Genomic DNA, 14,225 nt, shown 5'->3' with positions numbered 1-14,225 from the left:
GCTGATGTACAACTTGCGAGCACATTAACATCTTGCTTGGAACAATTTATTGATGCGAGTTTCTAACGTGACCCATCCCTGTTCGTAACGCAAGTGCGGTCAGTCCAGTGGAAAGTGTGGAAAGAAACGAATACTTATCGCTGTTGCTAAATACATCCCATGCTCTGTCACGATGCCGACAAGAAATGTATTGTCGGACTTGACTGGTCGCGCAAGAGAGAAATTCAAAACAACAGGGAGCAGTAGTGTTTCTTTTATCAGTAAGCAAAATAATAAAAATGGCCGTGGGTACCGAAAGTGCCTCACTGAATGGTGGGCTGCTGGACTATTCCGCAGCTGAGAAGAGATGGCAGGACAGAATCAAGGGGGGATGATGCAGTAGATCATATAAAATATATGCGTTCTCTTCCTAAGTATTCGTTGAGATGTCTTCTACTACAAATATGAAATCGCTGAAAACGTCAACAGTGGTTTCTTGGCTTGAGGTTATCAGTGTTTGTCACACTGCTGAAATGGGTATACATTCCCAGCGCTAGCTGACAGGCTCCTTTGGATAGTGGAAGAAAAATACTGCACCTGCTTAGAAACTCCCGCCAACCTGTGGCACACGTCAAATATTTCCTGATACACTGCATTAAGCAAAGCTGAAGGTTGGGAAGTTGGATAAGGTTCATAATGAAAAAATAGCGCAAAAGGAACACGAGGGACGGAATGGAAACGATGCAGACAAGCGCTAGTAGTAGCGCTTGTCTGCGTCGTTTTCATTCCGGCCCTCGTCTTTCTTTTGCGCTATTTTTTAATCATACACTGCATCCTGTGTACCTTCGTCTTTCCCAGGCCGCTGTCTTTGGCATACATTCCTCTACAATGGTCATCAAAATCTCTCAGTAAGCGTGAGCAGCTCTCCGTCATCTCTGGGCTAGACTTCAGTCGAGTTGAACAATATTTATTTGACTTCCATGTGTGTCTTGCCTTGCATGCACATAAGTGGTTGTTTTGTCTGCGTCTCGAAAAAGGTTACGTATTCTGAAATGTTCCTGTACTGCGTGCGAACATACTGTGCGCGGATAACTTGCTTCCTTCCTATTTTGTGCGCGTGAGAAAGGACAGGACTAGAGATATTACGTGTCGTGCTCATGTCGTTTAGAGGTCTACCGTAGCGGTGCCCTAGTAGTTCGGGCTTCCGCCTGGGAGGCAGAAGCGTGGGTTTCGATCCTCGGTACCGCCTGGTACCCAGCCGTAATACATTGGGTACAAGGTTTCCCCTGGCCTGGTGCTCGGCTTATTTGGGGAGAAATGCTTGGAAATGGATCTTCGATGCCACCTTGTGTAACGAAGACACCTTGTGCCATAGTGCCATGGCCACCATGAACATCATCATGTAGGGGCTGTTTCTTTAAAAAGATGTTATATGCTCTCATATTGGCACATTTTAGTAGGCTGGCTGCCGGAGTTGGCAATTTTCCACACTCCAGAAAGCATCTCAGTCCGTCATGTTGCTCATTTACACACACGTGGGCCTGTGATAGACTTCTTGAGATTCACTAAAGATACCCAGAAGTCCCAAAGAACAAAGAATTTTTTTTACAATTACGATACGCTAAAACAATCCACTATAGACTTGTCCTTGCGTTTCAGGTGTGCAAGAGGGAGTAATGAAAGAAACATTTTATAAATATTTTTTCACTTCATGCTTCAAGCAGCTACAGCACAGAGCTTCCATTACAAACATTTCCTCTTGGGTACATAAAGGTCTTCAATTGCGCAATTCAGTCCACGTTCATTGCGGAGATTGTGGTGCAGCCAATGAAAATTAAGGCCTCCACAGAGGACCCCATGGAAGTATGCGAATTACGGTTTGCTGGCCGTCACTCGAGAACCATAGTTATCTGGGTAATGACGGGGCACAGGAGGCAAATGCCACAAAGTAGTTGCTGCGTCTTCTGTCGTGCTCACTTGTCTTTACATGCACACTTTTGTTGCAGATTGTCGCAGGTTCCGTGACATAACCTTCTTCTCTTTTATCTTGACAGATGAAAGCCGACGCCAACCGGAGGTATACTTTCGAAGTGAACCAGTTTCATCAGTTCCAAGTGCTCCTGAAGAGGTGCTGGCTGACAGTTTTGCGCAACCACGTATGATCCTTTCAACACACTTAAGTAATACATTATTTTGCGCACGTCAGTGAGCAGTAATTGGGACAATTATCTATCTGGTGACGTGTTTAGGCTAATTGATACGGAGAAAAATACAAGCTGTAGCTTTCTATGACGGCTCTAACAAAGTGGTTCCCATGGGCCGATCCGTAATCGGATATTGTTGTGATGAGTTCGAAGTTGCAGTATGGGAAGGTGTACCGCCTCTCAAAGTTCGTAAATGTTTGGAGCCTACTATTAAATATTCCGACTGGCAATGATCCGGCATTGCATGAAGTTCCATTCATAGAGCTGTACATTTCAAAATCGAGATTAGCAAGAAAGCCTAAAGTTATCTTACCTAATGTGCTCAAGAGCACGAAATTGGCTCCAACAAATGTTTGGGGTAGTTACTGCTTGAACAAAGCTTTTAAAAAATGTTGGTGTTGTGGACTGTCACATCACGGTGACGCAATGGCGCAGGTTGAACTGTGTCAGCACCAAACACATATGTCGGATGTTTCTGCAGGTGGCAACGTCTCTTCGGCTGCTGGCGTACGTTGCCTTCGGCATACTGATGCTGATGCTCTTCTATGACGTTGGCAGGAAGGCGAGCATGGTGACTCACAACATAACAATGTTCTTTTCACTGTGCTGCGTCTGCATCTTCCAGACCATCTTGCCGTCCGTCCTCATTTGTGAGTAACGATAATTTAAGAATACAGAATTAAGCAGGGATGAGTTGCAACAATGGGCGAGAAACAAGGAAGCTAACAAAAAGGGTTCAACTTAAATTGAGGGCAACGCAGAGAGCAGTGGAAAGGAAAATGATAGATGTAAGGTTAGAAACAGGCAGAAAGCAGTGTGGGTCAGGAAACAAACGGGTTAATGACATCCTAGTAGAAATCAAGAAGAAATGGGCTTGTGCAGGGCGTGCAATTCAAAGGCAAGATAACCGATGGTAGTTAAAGAAAAGTCTACAACAGCTGTATCTTACTGGTACTCACCTTTGGGGCAGAAATGTGGAGGCTAACAAAGAGGGTTCAGCTTAAGTTAAGGACAACGCAGCGAACTATGTAAAGAAAAATAATAGGTTTAAGAGTAAGAGAAAGGATTCCGCGGGAAGGCAAGGATTACAGGCAGTCGCAGAAAGATAGTTGGGCGGATGAGATTTATAAGTTTGCACGGTTAAGGTGGCTGAGGGTTGTACAGGACACGGTTAATTGGAGCGGTATGGGAAAGGCATTTGTTATGTAGTAGGCGTAGCCAGGCTGACCCTGATGATTATGATGATAAAGATGAATCGCAACTTTTGTCAGATGTTTTCCATTCAAAACCTGGTGACTTTAGAGGCTAGCTACAAGCTTGCCTTTAAGCGCTAACTATGGTACAGTTAGCAGTTTTTCTACCGACAGAACATGCAGCAGGTATATCGTTAAGCGGAACAAAGCAACGCGCCAACGCGCGTTACTTTATTTTTCGAGAAGATGACCGGTTAGCAGTTATTGCAAAGTGGACTTCTGAAGAGAGCGGTCAGGAAGCACGCAGGGATGAGTTTTGATGCTTTTCCCAGCATTTGAGTGAGCAAGAAGATAACCAGCTCTTCCTTTTTGCTACGTCATGATGATTGAAACGTACCACCATAGGTAGCTTGGGACGGCCCCTAACATGTTGTGAATATAGTTGAGAGACCAGAATACGTATTCGAATCTTGCACAGACAGAACTTAAGAGCGACCCGGAGTTCAATATGAAAAAAAGCTCGTAAAAATCTCATAGACTGCAATCTGTAAGTTCATTTTACGTAAAATGCTTCTAATACACTACAAACGTAAAACTTTGGACACGTTGCTAAAAAATGCGATTACCCAATAATGAGCAGCATTTGAGGACAAATCGCTAGTGTACTGATAAAAGGCTCTGAATTGTTGGGCAAACTAGGCACTGCACACGCGAGCGCTTTGCATCCTTTTGTACGTTAAAGATACATTAAATTGCTTTGTCCCTCTAATTTGAAAAGCGTTGCGCAGCTCTGTAGGCTCTATTACGGCCAGAAGTTCTGATTATGACTAAAATATGACGCGAGACATTCAAGCAGCAATAAGTAGAAAAATATAAACATATACAGTGAGTTCTAAACAACTACACTTAGCTGTCATCCCCTCTTGGGTTTCGTACCCAATGTCTAGGCTAGAACGTCTTTCCGTTCATGTGAAGAACAACGTGCTTGATTGGTCCTTCGAATTGAAATATATGACACTACGCAGTCCTAAAGGCACTGAGTATATGCCAGCAGCGTTGAATGCCTTAGCCTCATCTGCAGTTTTCGGTTTGCATCAGATATGCGGCAGCTCAAGGAACTCGTTTGCACACGCTCACACTATAAGGGATATCAGCGATTGGATACATACACATTGTGGAGTGGAGTCAATAAATAGTGAAGCCAAAGAGAAAGGAGAAGAAACAGTTAAATTTTGTCAATGGCTTCAATCAATCAATCAATCAATCAATCAATCAATCAATCAATCAATCAATCAATCAATCAATCAATCAATCAATCAATCAATCAATCAATCAATCAATCAATCAATCAATCAATCAATCAATCAATCAATCAATCAATCAAATAGTTTTTATTTGTTCATACAAGGAAACTTTGTACAAACTGTTTGGACCGATAGCCTACATGGCTACTATCCGGTCCAATACAAAACAGCATATTTGGGCAACCTCGTAGGAAATATGTTAATAATTCTTAAACGCAAAACAGTCAACAAAAATAAAGAAATTGTCTGGTTTTATATCAAATAAAAAACAAAGCATTTCGACAAACGCATGAGGAAAATGCAAACTGATATTTCCGCAAAATACACACAAAGCATTCAACAAAATACAAGCATTCAATTAAAGTAGTTGAATCACATCATTACTTGATTGTGCAAAAAAAAAACAACTTCGAAGAAAGTTTAAAATTTCTGGCAAGCTTTAATTCTATTGGCAATGTATTCCAGACCTTTGTCCCAACAGATTCGAATAATCTTTGACTTTATGTACTCTTATGGATTGGTAGGTTAATGTTACTGTTAGCCGCATGTGTTGTGTTGCGTACTTGAAAAGTGAACAAGCTCAACTGAAGTGGAGAGTTAGTTGTTATGATACTATTTACTAGAACGGAGATTTTATAGTCACGCAGAGCTGAAAATTTTAGTATGCGAAGTTCTCCAAACAGGATGTTGCTCGGATGGTTTAATGCAGAAAAAGTTGTTATCCTTAGTGCTCGCTTTTAAACGTTGTAGTGGGATGAGATAAGTCGAATACGTATGCCGCCATGATTCACTGGAATATCTCAAGTGACAATGAATAAATGAAAAATACAAACTGCGTAATACATTTGGAGGGAAGTACTGTCTAGCCTTGATAAGAGCGTAGCAGCCAAACGCAGCTTTGCTGCAAACAGTTGTAACTTGATCTTTCCAGTTTAAGTTGTCGAAAATAAGCCCAAGATATTTAAATGTAGCCACAGATTCAATTACGTTGTTGTTTAAAGAAACTGAAATTTGATTAACATCTACAGTTTTTCTTCTGGAATGAAAGACAACATATTTAGTTTTCACTGCATCTAAGGTTAACTGATTGTTAGAGAACCAGTTAGAAACTGCCTGTAAGTCTTCCTTTATATTATGTTGCATTGCAGAAACTGAATTACCTGCGAATATCAGGGCGGTGTCGTCAGCACACATTAGAATCTGGGAAAACGAAACTGCACATGGAAGGTCATTTATGTAAATGGAAAACAGTATAAGATCCAAGACAGATCCTTGGGATACTCCGCAGTTTATACTGTTATAAGTAGAGCCAAAGTTATTAATTACCACCTTTTGTTGTCGGCACGATAAGTAACTTGTAAAGTTGAAACACGCCCCCAAACAATTTGCAAGAAACCACCCCACTTCTGAAGCCCTTACGGGTCATTGTCGGATGGAAGGCTTGGAACTTTTGTCATTATTTAAAACAGTGCCGGTTCTCACGCATGGTAATAAATAAACATATTAAAAATTAGGACCAAACCTAGTAATTAGAGAGAATTAAATCATCCAAAATGCTGACACATTTCGAATGCAAGGCGAAATGACGTCAAATATGTGGACGTATGAGATAAATGTCCATTACAGAAAAGCAGATCGCTTCTGAAACCTCTCATGTGTCTTCCAGGGCCGAAAGATTCTGAGGAGAAATTTAGGAGGCTGAAATTCGTGTAATTAAAAACGGAACAAAGTAACATTTGACTAAAAATTCTATGTAAATTGAAAACGACATGGACCGTTTTAAAGAGAAGAGGAAAAGAATAACACAGTTGCTAGTGTTGACCATGACCGACAGGTGGAGCCACTATGCCTGCGTGCGAATAAAAAGCGTAGTTCAAACGTGGCTCACATCCTGCCAATAATGATGATGCCCCTGCAGAAAGAGCACATCCTTCGTAAAAGCTTCCTGCACCTAATCGAACTCCACGGTTGGGCGAATCACGAACGCTGGTCAGTCATGGAGAGCAAAGGGATGATAATTTCGATATAATTATGTCCAGCGCGAAATGTAACGGCCATTAACAAAAACGCATTTGGGCAGTGGAAAATTATATGAGCAAAGGCCCCCATTTCGTACTTTACTTTGAAGGTAGAAATACCGTGTGGCCCGAGGTTGCATTGGAAAATAACTAATGCCGACCAGGTCAGTGAAATTCAAAGACCGTATTTAGACTACAGGCACGAGAGCCTTGTTCATATTGAAGCGATCTTCAAAACACGTTTACACTTCAAGAAGCAGGCTAGCCTCAAATTTTGCAGTGTTATCTTTACAAATACCTTACCTTGTGCCGAGTACGGGGGAGACTTTGTACTGCATACAGTAGGGATAAAATTTCGTTACATTAAATATTACTCGCGTCCGTATTTTTCTTCTTCCGAGGCTTACACGTGGCTGCTCGTAGTTGTGAACCCTGCTAGCGGTCTGAACATTATTTTATATTTGTTTGCTTTTCCGAATAATATATAGCGCTATTGTTGATAGAAGATTTATTTCGTGGTTTTACTTACTTGCGACGTACTCTTTCGCTTTTGCAGTTCCTCTTGACATCTTGGTTTTGGCCAGGGAGCAACGAAACTGCTGGTACAGTCTCAAAGTTTACTACCTGGCAAACTACATCGCCGAGCTTCCTTTCCTGGTGAGTTAGCGTCGAAGCGAAAATGACCTTTGGCACCTGAACTATAGCCGCCGCGGTGGCTTAGTGGTTATGTCACTCGGCTGCTGACCCGAATGACGCGGGTTCGATTCCGGCCGCGGCGGTCGAATTTCGAATTTCGATGGAGGCGGAATTCTAGAGGCCCATGCACAGTGCGATGTCAGTGCACGTGAAAGAAACCCAGGTCGTCGAAATTTCCGGACCCCTTCACTACGGCGTCCCTCATAGCCTAAAGCCTGTTTCACATGACAGCGAAAATGCTAGCGAATCCTGTCGCCGCGGCGGAAAAACCTGTTTTTGAGTCGTCGCTGCGACGAGCGGCGAGGTTTCAACAAGTTGGAAATTTTCGCTGCGACGCGTCGCTCAATCGCTCAGTCGCTTGCATGTGAACCGGCCTTAAGTCATTTTGGGACGTTAAACTCCCGTCAACCATAAACCTATAGGGCAGCGCTGAACAAGGTGAGACAGGGAATGGGCGGAGGTACTAAGGAAAAGAGAGAAAGAGCTTCTCCTGGTGGGTTAGCCCGGGAACTCCGTCTGAGAGATACGTTTTGCAACAAACGACTATTGTAGATGTGGGCGGGTCTATGTAATGTGTGCTGGGGACCTTGGTGCTGCAACGTGAAACGTTTGCAAACTCGTTCTTGTGGAGTATGTGCTCTTCAGCGATCGTACCCAGTGTTGAGTTTGACGCCGAATAACGGTGCTATCTCTCTGAAGGAGTGACGGCACATGAGACTCCTTTCACTGCATAACGGAAATGAAACTCTCGCGCAGGTGTTACCGCTCGGCATTCTCATCGCCATCGTCTACTATCCAACGGGGCAGCCTATGGAGCTCTGGCGTGCAGCCTGCTTCATGCTGTTCTGCGTGCAGATCTGCTCCGTATCGCAGTCCATAGCACTCATGGTTTCTGCTGTCGCCAAGCTCCAGGTAAATCAGCCGGCCCGCTGAATAAAAAGCGCCCATTGAAGCACTTGCGCTTTGAAGCCAGATGGAAAGAAAGGAGTTGAGGCAGTATAACTTACGGCGAGCGAAGTCGGCTTTTAGTGTGAAAGCATTCATACGCTGACCGCCGCCAAGAGTATTGTAATCTTTGGATCGTGTGCCGTTGCCTAGCAACAGCGGCGCTGCGTTAAGTGAAGAAGAAATCAAATTAATATTCACGGCTGGGAGTCGAACCCGGGGCGAACAGAGCAGCTTCGCAGGCCGCTGCACAAAAGCACTACGCTATCGCCACAGCCGAACACGCCTCGTGTTTAACTGCAACCCGCTCACGCGCTGTGCTTAACACATCGTCTTCTGCGCACTGCAATATTGCCCGTGCTTTCGCACTTTAATCAGTTTAAGGAAGTTAAATCCCTGACACTTTTTTTGACGGCATAGTAATGAACGTCGCCGACATGGTACCCTGTTTGTCTTGTGTCGGCAGTTCTCAAAAAATGTGCCTTAAAAGAAGATCTAAATGCGACTTTCTCTTAAAATTTGTATTCATTTCAGTATTTTATTGATTTATGGTTACTCATTGTTTTATGATCTGTTTTTGTTATCTAGCTGTCTTAGTGACGCGAAACAGCACGTGAGCGGCGCGTAACAACGCTTGCGACTACCGTGCGTGTGGCGGCAACGAAACCTAGCGGTGTATTTGCGGTCATAATTGTCCGCGAGATTTTTCTCTCAATGAACGGAGGCCGTCGTCGTAGTTTTTCGTAACGTAAAACCCCCGTGTGTCGCAGTAACGAGTCTTGTTGTTTGAAAGTTATAGTTTATCCACGATAAATTAACTTTCGAACAGCTAGACATAGGCTGGAGTTAGGCTTGCGGCGAAAACTTGGCTTCTTCAAATCCCCTAATTGGTATTCGAAGGTGTTTAGCGTCTATCTTATAAGCATAAACGTTTATTCCCAGAGTGTGGCAGTTTTTACGATTTCGTAGATTTCTTCTTTTTTTTTTCTCAAAGGCTTTCCGCATTGCGTGCAGAGCAACACCAGTTATCGAAAACTTGCTGTGCATGAAATGCACCTAAGTGCTGGCGATAAATGGCTGAATAACTCAGCTATCTTTTTTTTTCTCCCGACGCACAGACGGCCTTGTTCGTCGCCCTGCCAGTGGTGGCGCCTGCCTTCTTCTTCTGCGGCTTCTTCGTGCCGGCGCACTTGCTGAGCCCGTACGTACGGTGGCTGACGGACGTGTCGTACATGTACTACGCATACAACGGGCTCCTGCTCTCGGTGTACGGCTACGGCCGCGCTCCGCTCGCTTGCGACGAGTTCATCTGCCTCTACGAGGACCCCGCACATTTCCTAGATGTCACCGGTGCCGCTGACAAGAAGATCCAAGTGATGATCGTCGTTCTTCTCGGTTACGAACTGGTGTGCAGGCTGACTGCTTTCGTGCTGCTCAAGATCAGGCTCTCCAGGAAGGAGTGAAACCCTGATGGCTTGCCTATAGGCTAGCCGGTGGTACTGTTCTGTGTGCGCGAGTGGACAGTGTTTGTGTGTGTGTGCTCGCGCGAGTGTGCGTACACGATGTATTACCAAATACGCTACGCAATCTGCTGCTTTTGAAGTGTGATTGCGTTTATGGGGCTCACTGCCGGTCTCAAAACTCAGCGAAACTGAGACGCGTGGACTGATTTGATTGATCAGGGAGACACCAGATGGGGTGCGCTTCGCTGTGCGCTTTTTACAGTGAGACTGTTTTTAGGACATTTTGGCACCAGAGAACGCGTCACTGCATCCACTTTAGACTGCTTAACACGAGATGACACTGAAAGTTATTTACCTTGCGCTTCAATGGCCGTTGGCGACGTTATTCTTTATTAACAACTTGATGCCATGTCATGAGAAAGCGTCAGAAAAGGCTGCACATGTACTTTTCTACTTTGGTATGCTAGGTAAATATGCTACTACAATCGTTAATTTTTTTACGAACCGGATTTCAGAGCATGCATCAACCCAGCATTTAGTAGGGTGCCAGGGTACTGTTGCTGAAGTACCAGCCGTTCTTGCCACTCTGGCGGACGCGGTTGCTGCGTACGTGCGTCTTTTTAACTGAAGGCCCGTTAACCATTTCTAGTACTTTTTAGCGCTGAAGTACGCGTAGCCCCATTCGGTTTAGTATGCTTAACTCGACATAGCGCTGCAAATATGCTTAACCCCAGATGGCGCTGCCACAATATTCGTTCCATAAACCGTACACTGCGTACGCTTAAAGCAAGATGGCGCTGTAGGGCAGCATTTAATGCAAAAAAGGCTCTTCTCTACATCCCTCCCTGCAACTCGAGCGTGACGAATGGAGCAGTTCTGAAAGTGTTCCGAATGGAGAACTGTACAAGTGGACAGTTTTGGAAATAATTGTTCGAGAGTAATTTGCCGAAGCCCGGGAGTTTTACAGTGTTTCTCCCTAAGCGTAATGTCCTAAATGATCAAGCTTACAGGGCACTATACGCGATTTTCTGTTGAGGTGTTCTTTGTGGGGTGCCGCGAATCTTGCGTTTGTACTGGGCAGTCTGCACTGTTAATTTGAAAAACAAATCACGTATACGCCAGGGTACACGATCTCATTTCTCGTCATTTACCGGACTAATCTTATTCCTGGTCATTATTTCTCTAAGCTAGGAGAAGTCGGCTGGTTACGAATCGGACCTCATGTATTCTTCATGCGGTGTGTACCTGCTAACATGGGATAGAAATGTCAATTGAAAAAATAGACAGGTGGAAGTCGTTTTGATTAACGACAGATGTCCTTGACTAAGATCGCAGATTTGGAATGTGACCTGCGGTCAGCCCTATTGAGCGTGGCTGATCGGTAATCCACGGCAGCGAGCAACACAACAAAGCGCAACTTTCTGACGCATACATAGAAAAGACGGCCGTGATCAAACTCGCGCCTTTCGGGTCAGCCGCCGACCACCATAACCACTGCGCCACCGTGGCGGCTTAGTGTACGTCTGAATTAAATCATCGTGTTGTATGGCTCTTAATAGCAGCCAGGATGACGTTCTAAAGAAATGACACATTGGTTTGGTTTATTGGGGTTTAACGTCCCAAAGCAACTCAGGCTATTAGGCACGCCGTAGTGAAGGCCGGAAATAAAGTGTTAGAAAATCTGCACCTCTAATGCAGTAGCCTAACCTGAAATCCAGGCAGTGCGGGTGCATATCGGGAACTTTGTGAGGTCGGCAGTCGGAACCACCTCTTGAAGCTGAGTGGCTCGCCTGTGGTAATGCCGTGAAATCACTGCGGACCCACACACGTAACCGAACGGGTTGTAACGGAATAGTTCGTGAAACGCCCTCACCGTTTCTACCTCTCGCTTGCCTCCGATGTCACTTCGGCTTCTTGTCTCAAATTCGGCGGCACGCAAAGCAAGGTCTTCACGGCGTACCACCTTGTTAAAACTTTTGCGGCACCAGGGTCTCTCAGAGCCGGCTTTGCCATCGCATCTGAGGGATGGAGGGCAACGCAGCAAGCTGGTCAGCCGGCCAGCACGGGCTGGAGCGAGCCACGCATGAAACGCTGCAAAAGAAGAGGACATGCTCAAAAAGAGTGATGCTATTGTTCCGCGTGTATGCTTTCAGGGGGTACCCTCCTATGCATCACTCGCTTTGTTTCTTCATGCAGAACATAGCTTTCGTTTGAGCGATCCCCGCCACTTGCTCCCGTTTCCCTGGGTACGCCTTGCTGCCTGTCCTCCTGTCCTCCACTCCTGTCCTCCTTACATGAGAACCCTCTTTGAAAGGCTTACTTTTCTGCCTTCCTCCAATCCACCCACCATCACTCCTCCCCTCTCATCCTTCACCACCCGTCTGCGGACGACGCCCCCCTACTACTACATGGCATGATGTCGGGAGTTGAGACACCAACAGCTCTCGCTGTAAAGATCTCCGCTTTGAAGACTACGCTCCCTTTCTACAACCATACGTTGATATGTTCTCCTTCTTCTGCTTAATACTTTGTAAGTTTTTACATCGAGATTACCGTGTGTATAGGTGCATGCACATAAAAAAACAACGGAGGTTTGCTGCAAAGGTTTTCGCGTCTCATTTTGTATAAACTGCATATCTGCGGTGTTAGTAATTATTTCTTTTCGTTGTGTGAGAGATGTTTGTGTTTGTTTAGTGAAATTGTACATACGATATCATCTTAATCACTGGGAATAATGGATGACTCATGACCGAGGAAAAAAGGTAAAGCGTCTTTCTTTTTAGTTTTTTGCGATTATTGCTAAAGCGCTGAGAAAGAGAACAAAAATGTCAGAACGTTTGATGTCTTGAAGTCCTGTTGTACACGAATAAAGCATGTATCAACCTTAGCATCACGCCTCTGAAATCCAAACTAACGGCAGCAAGAAGTCTTCAACTCATGCGACTTGAGTTCCGTGTCATCATACTGACTAGTTTCCTTCTACGCGGTTCTAATGCGAATTGTGAAGCGACAGCGAACCTTGCACTATGACGGACGAATTGTTTTAAAATTCAAGCGCTAATGAAAGCATCTCGCGGCTTAAGAAAGGAGAAAGGTGGCATTGTGCAGAGCGCCGCCAATGATGCCACAGTTGTTTAAGTTATACATTCTTACCGCGAACGTTTTGAAACAAGTCTACGTTGCCATTCATTGTTTCCCTTGCAAAAGACTCAGTACCGACAGCGGCCCGAAAGCATGTGTTTCAAACTGCCCAGCTTATCGGCGTTTCCGATAGGACTGCATTTGCTCTCGTTCGCTTAGCGCTATATCGTAGTCTCCAGTGAGACTGGAAAGAAAGTATGTTTAACATGATGCCATACTCTCTGTTAGAGAGGTTGATACGGGTCTGGCAGCCTTAAGCATTTGCGCTACGCTTTCTTTGAAAGGAAATAAGAACAGGCGGAGTTTTATTGAAATGTTATTTCATTGAAAGACCTGGAGGAATACGGTTGCAATGTGAACTGAAAGAGGGAAACTTACAATCGAATGACGCTTAAAAACTGTGAAGTGGTACTGCGGGTTGTATGGCTGGCGATGTCGAAAAAATTCTTACTGCTATTCTTGAATACCGAATGTTTTGTGCTTATGAGCGCCTCACACCGATAAATAATTTAAATTACATCTGTGTTGAAAGGTACCATGAAATTTCGGTCAGGTACCCTAGATAATACTCAACACATGTTTCTTCCATGCTTAAAGGTGACCAGACCTGGATTGACTATTTTAAATCGAGGGATAAGAGCCAGTCGGCTATTCCAGTTATTCGCACATGGAAGGTCCCCAAGGAAAGTGAAAGGTATCACGGTACCTTGTAGTATCAGCCAGAAAACCGAGGCAGGCTTTTTTCTGGCTAAAGCGGTAAAGTCGCGCGGGATTTGAGTGAGCCCGCGAGCGGGCCTTACGACTGGGAATAAGTGGTATATGAATGCGCTTGCCTGGACGCGGGATTTTGTAAGGCAAGTGTGGCAGACTATTCCAGTTGTTTACTTCGGGACTGACTTGTGCTTCCAGCAGAGGTTGGCGACCTGTGGGGTCGTTTCTCAATATTTATTTATTTGTTATACCCCTTGTGGGGACGCCTTCGTCCCCTGCGTTCACTTTCCCGCATTGCACCCCCTACTGTAGTTAGCTCCTCCGCAAAGCACTCCCTTTAGTTTGGTTACTCTAGCTAACAGGGGAGGGCGCTCGCGTCGCAGCGACAGCAGCGCCACGGATGGCGTGTTTTGCCGCTCGCGCGCGGGGGAAGGCTAGGTCTCTTCTGCTCGGCACCGGGAAGCGACCGGACGTTTCGCTCGCAGCTCCGCTCTTTGCCGCGGGCGTCCTCGTGTGGAAACTTGTTCCCCTCAGCTCGTCCCGTCTGGCCTCGGAGATATTCCCTCTGCCC

The 14,225-nt window shown here is 45.1% G+C and overlaps 1 protein-coding gene across 1 annotated transcript in view; it reads left to right on the top strand.

The window, feature by feature from the left end:
- LOC149340706 (ATP-binding cassette sub-family G member 4-like) overlaps positions 1-12,623 on the top strand; it is a 30,923-nt gene extending 18,300 nt beyond the window's left edge. The window contains exons 9-13 of the mRNA XM_089551334.1: positions 2,034-2,135; positions 2,665-2,833; positions 7,255-7,355; positions 8,151-8,306; positions 9,458-12,623. Of these exons, the coding sequence (XP_089407460.1) occupies positions 2,034-2,135; positions 2,665-2,833; positions 7,255-7,355; positions 8,151-8,306; positions 9,458-9,802 (873 nt within the window). The 3' untranslated portion in view covers positions 9,803-12,623. The remainder of the gene's footprint in view (positions 1-2,033; positions 2,136-2,664; positions 2,834-7,254; positions 7,356-8,150; positions 8,307-9,457) is intronic.
- The last annotated feature ends 1,602 nt before the right edge of the window (positions 12,624-14,225 follow it).

This window comes from Amblyomma mixtum, chromosome 6 (assembly GCF_055824585.1).
Source record: "Amblyomma mixtum isolate Tamu chromosome 6, ASM5582458v1, whole genome shotgun sequence".
Lineage (NCBI taxonomy): Eukaryota > Metazoa > Arthropoda > Arachnida > Ixodida > Ixodidae > Amblyomma > Amblyomma mixtum.
This window is presented reverse-complemented; position numbering and strand designations above follow the sequence as displayed.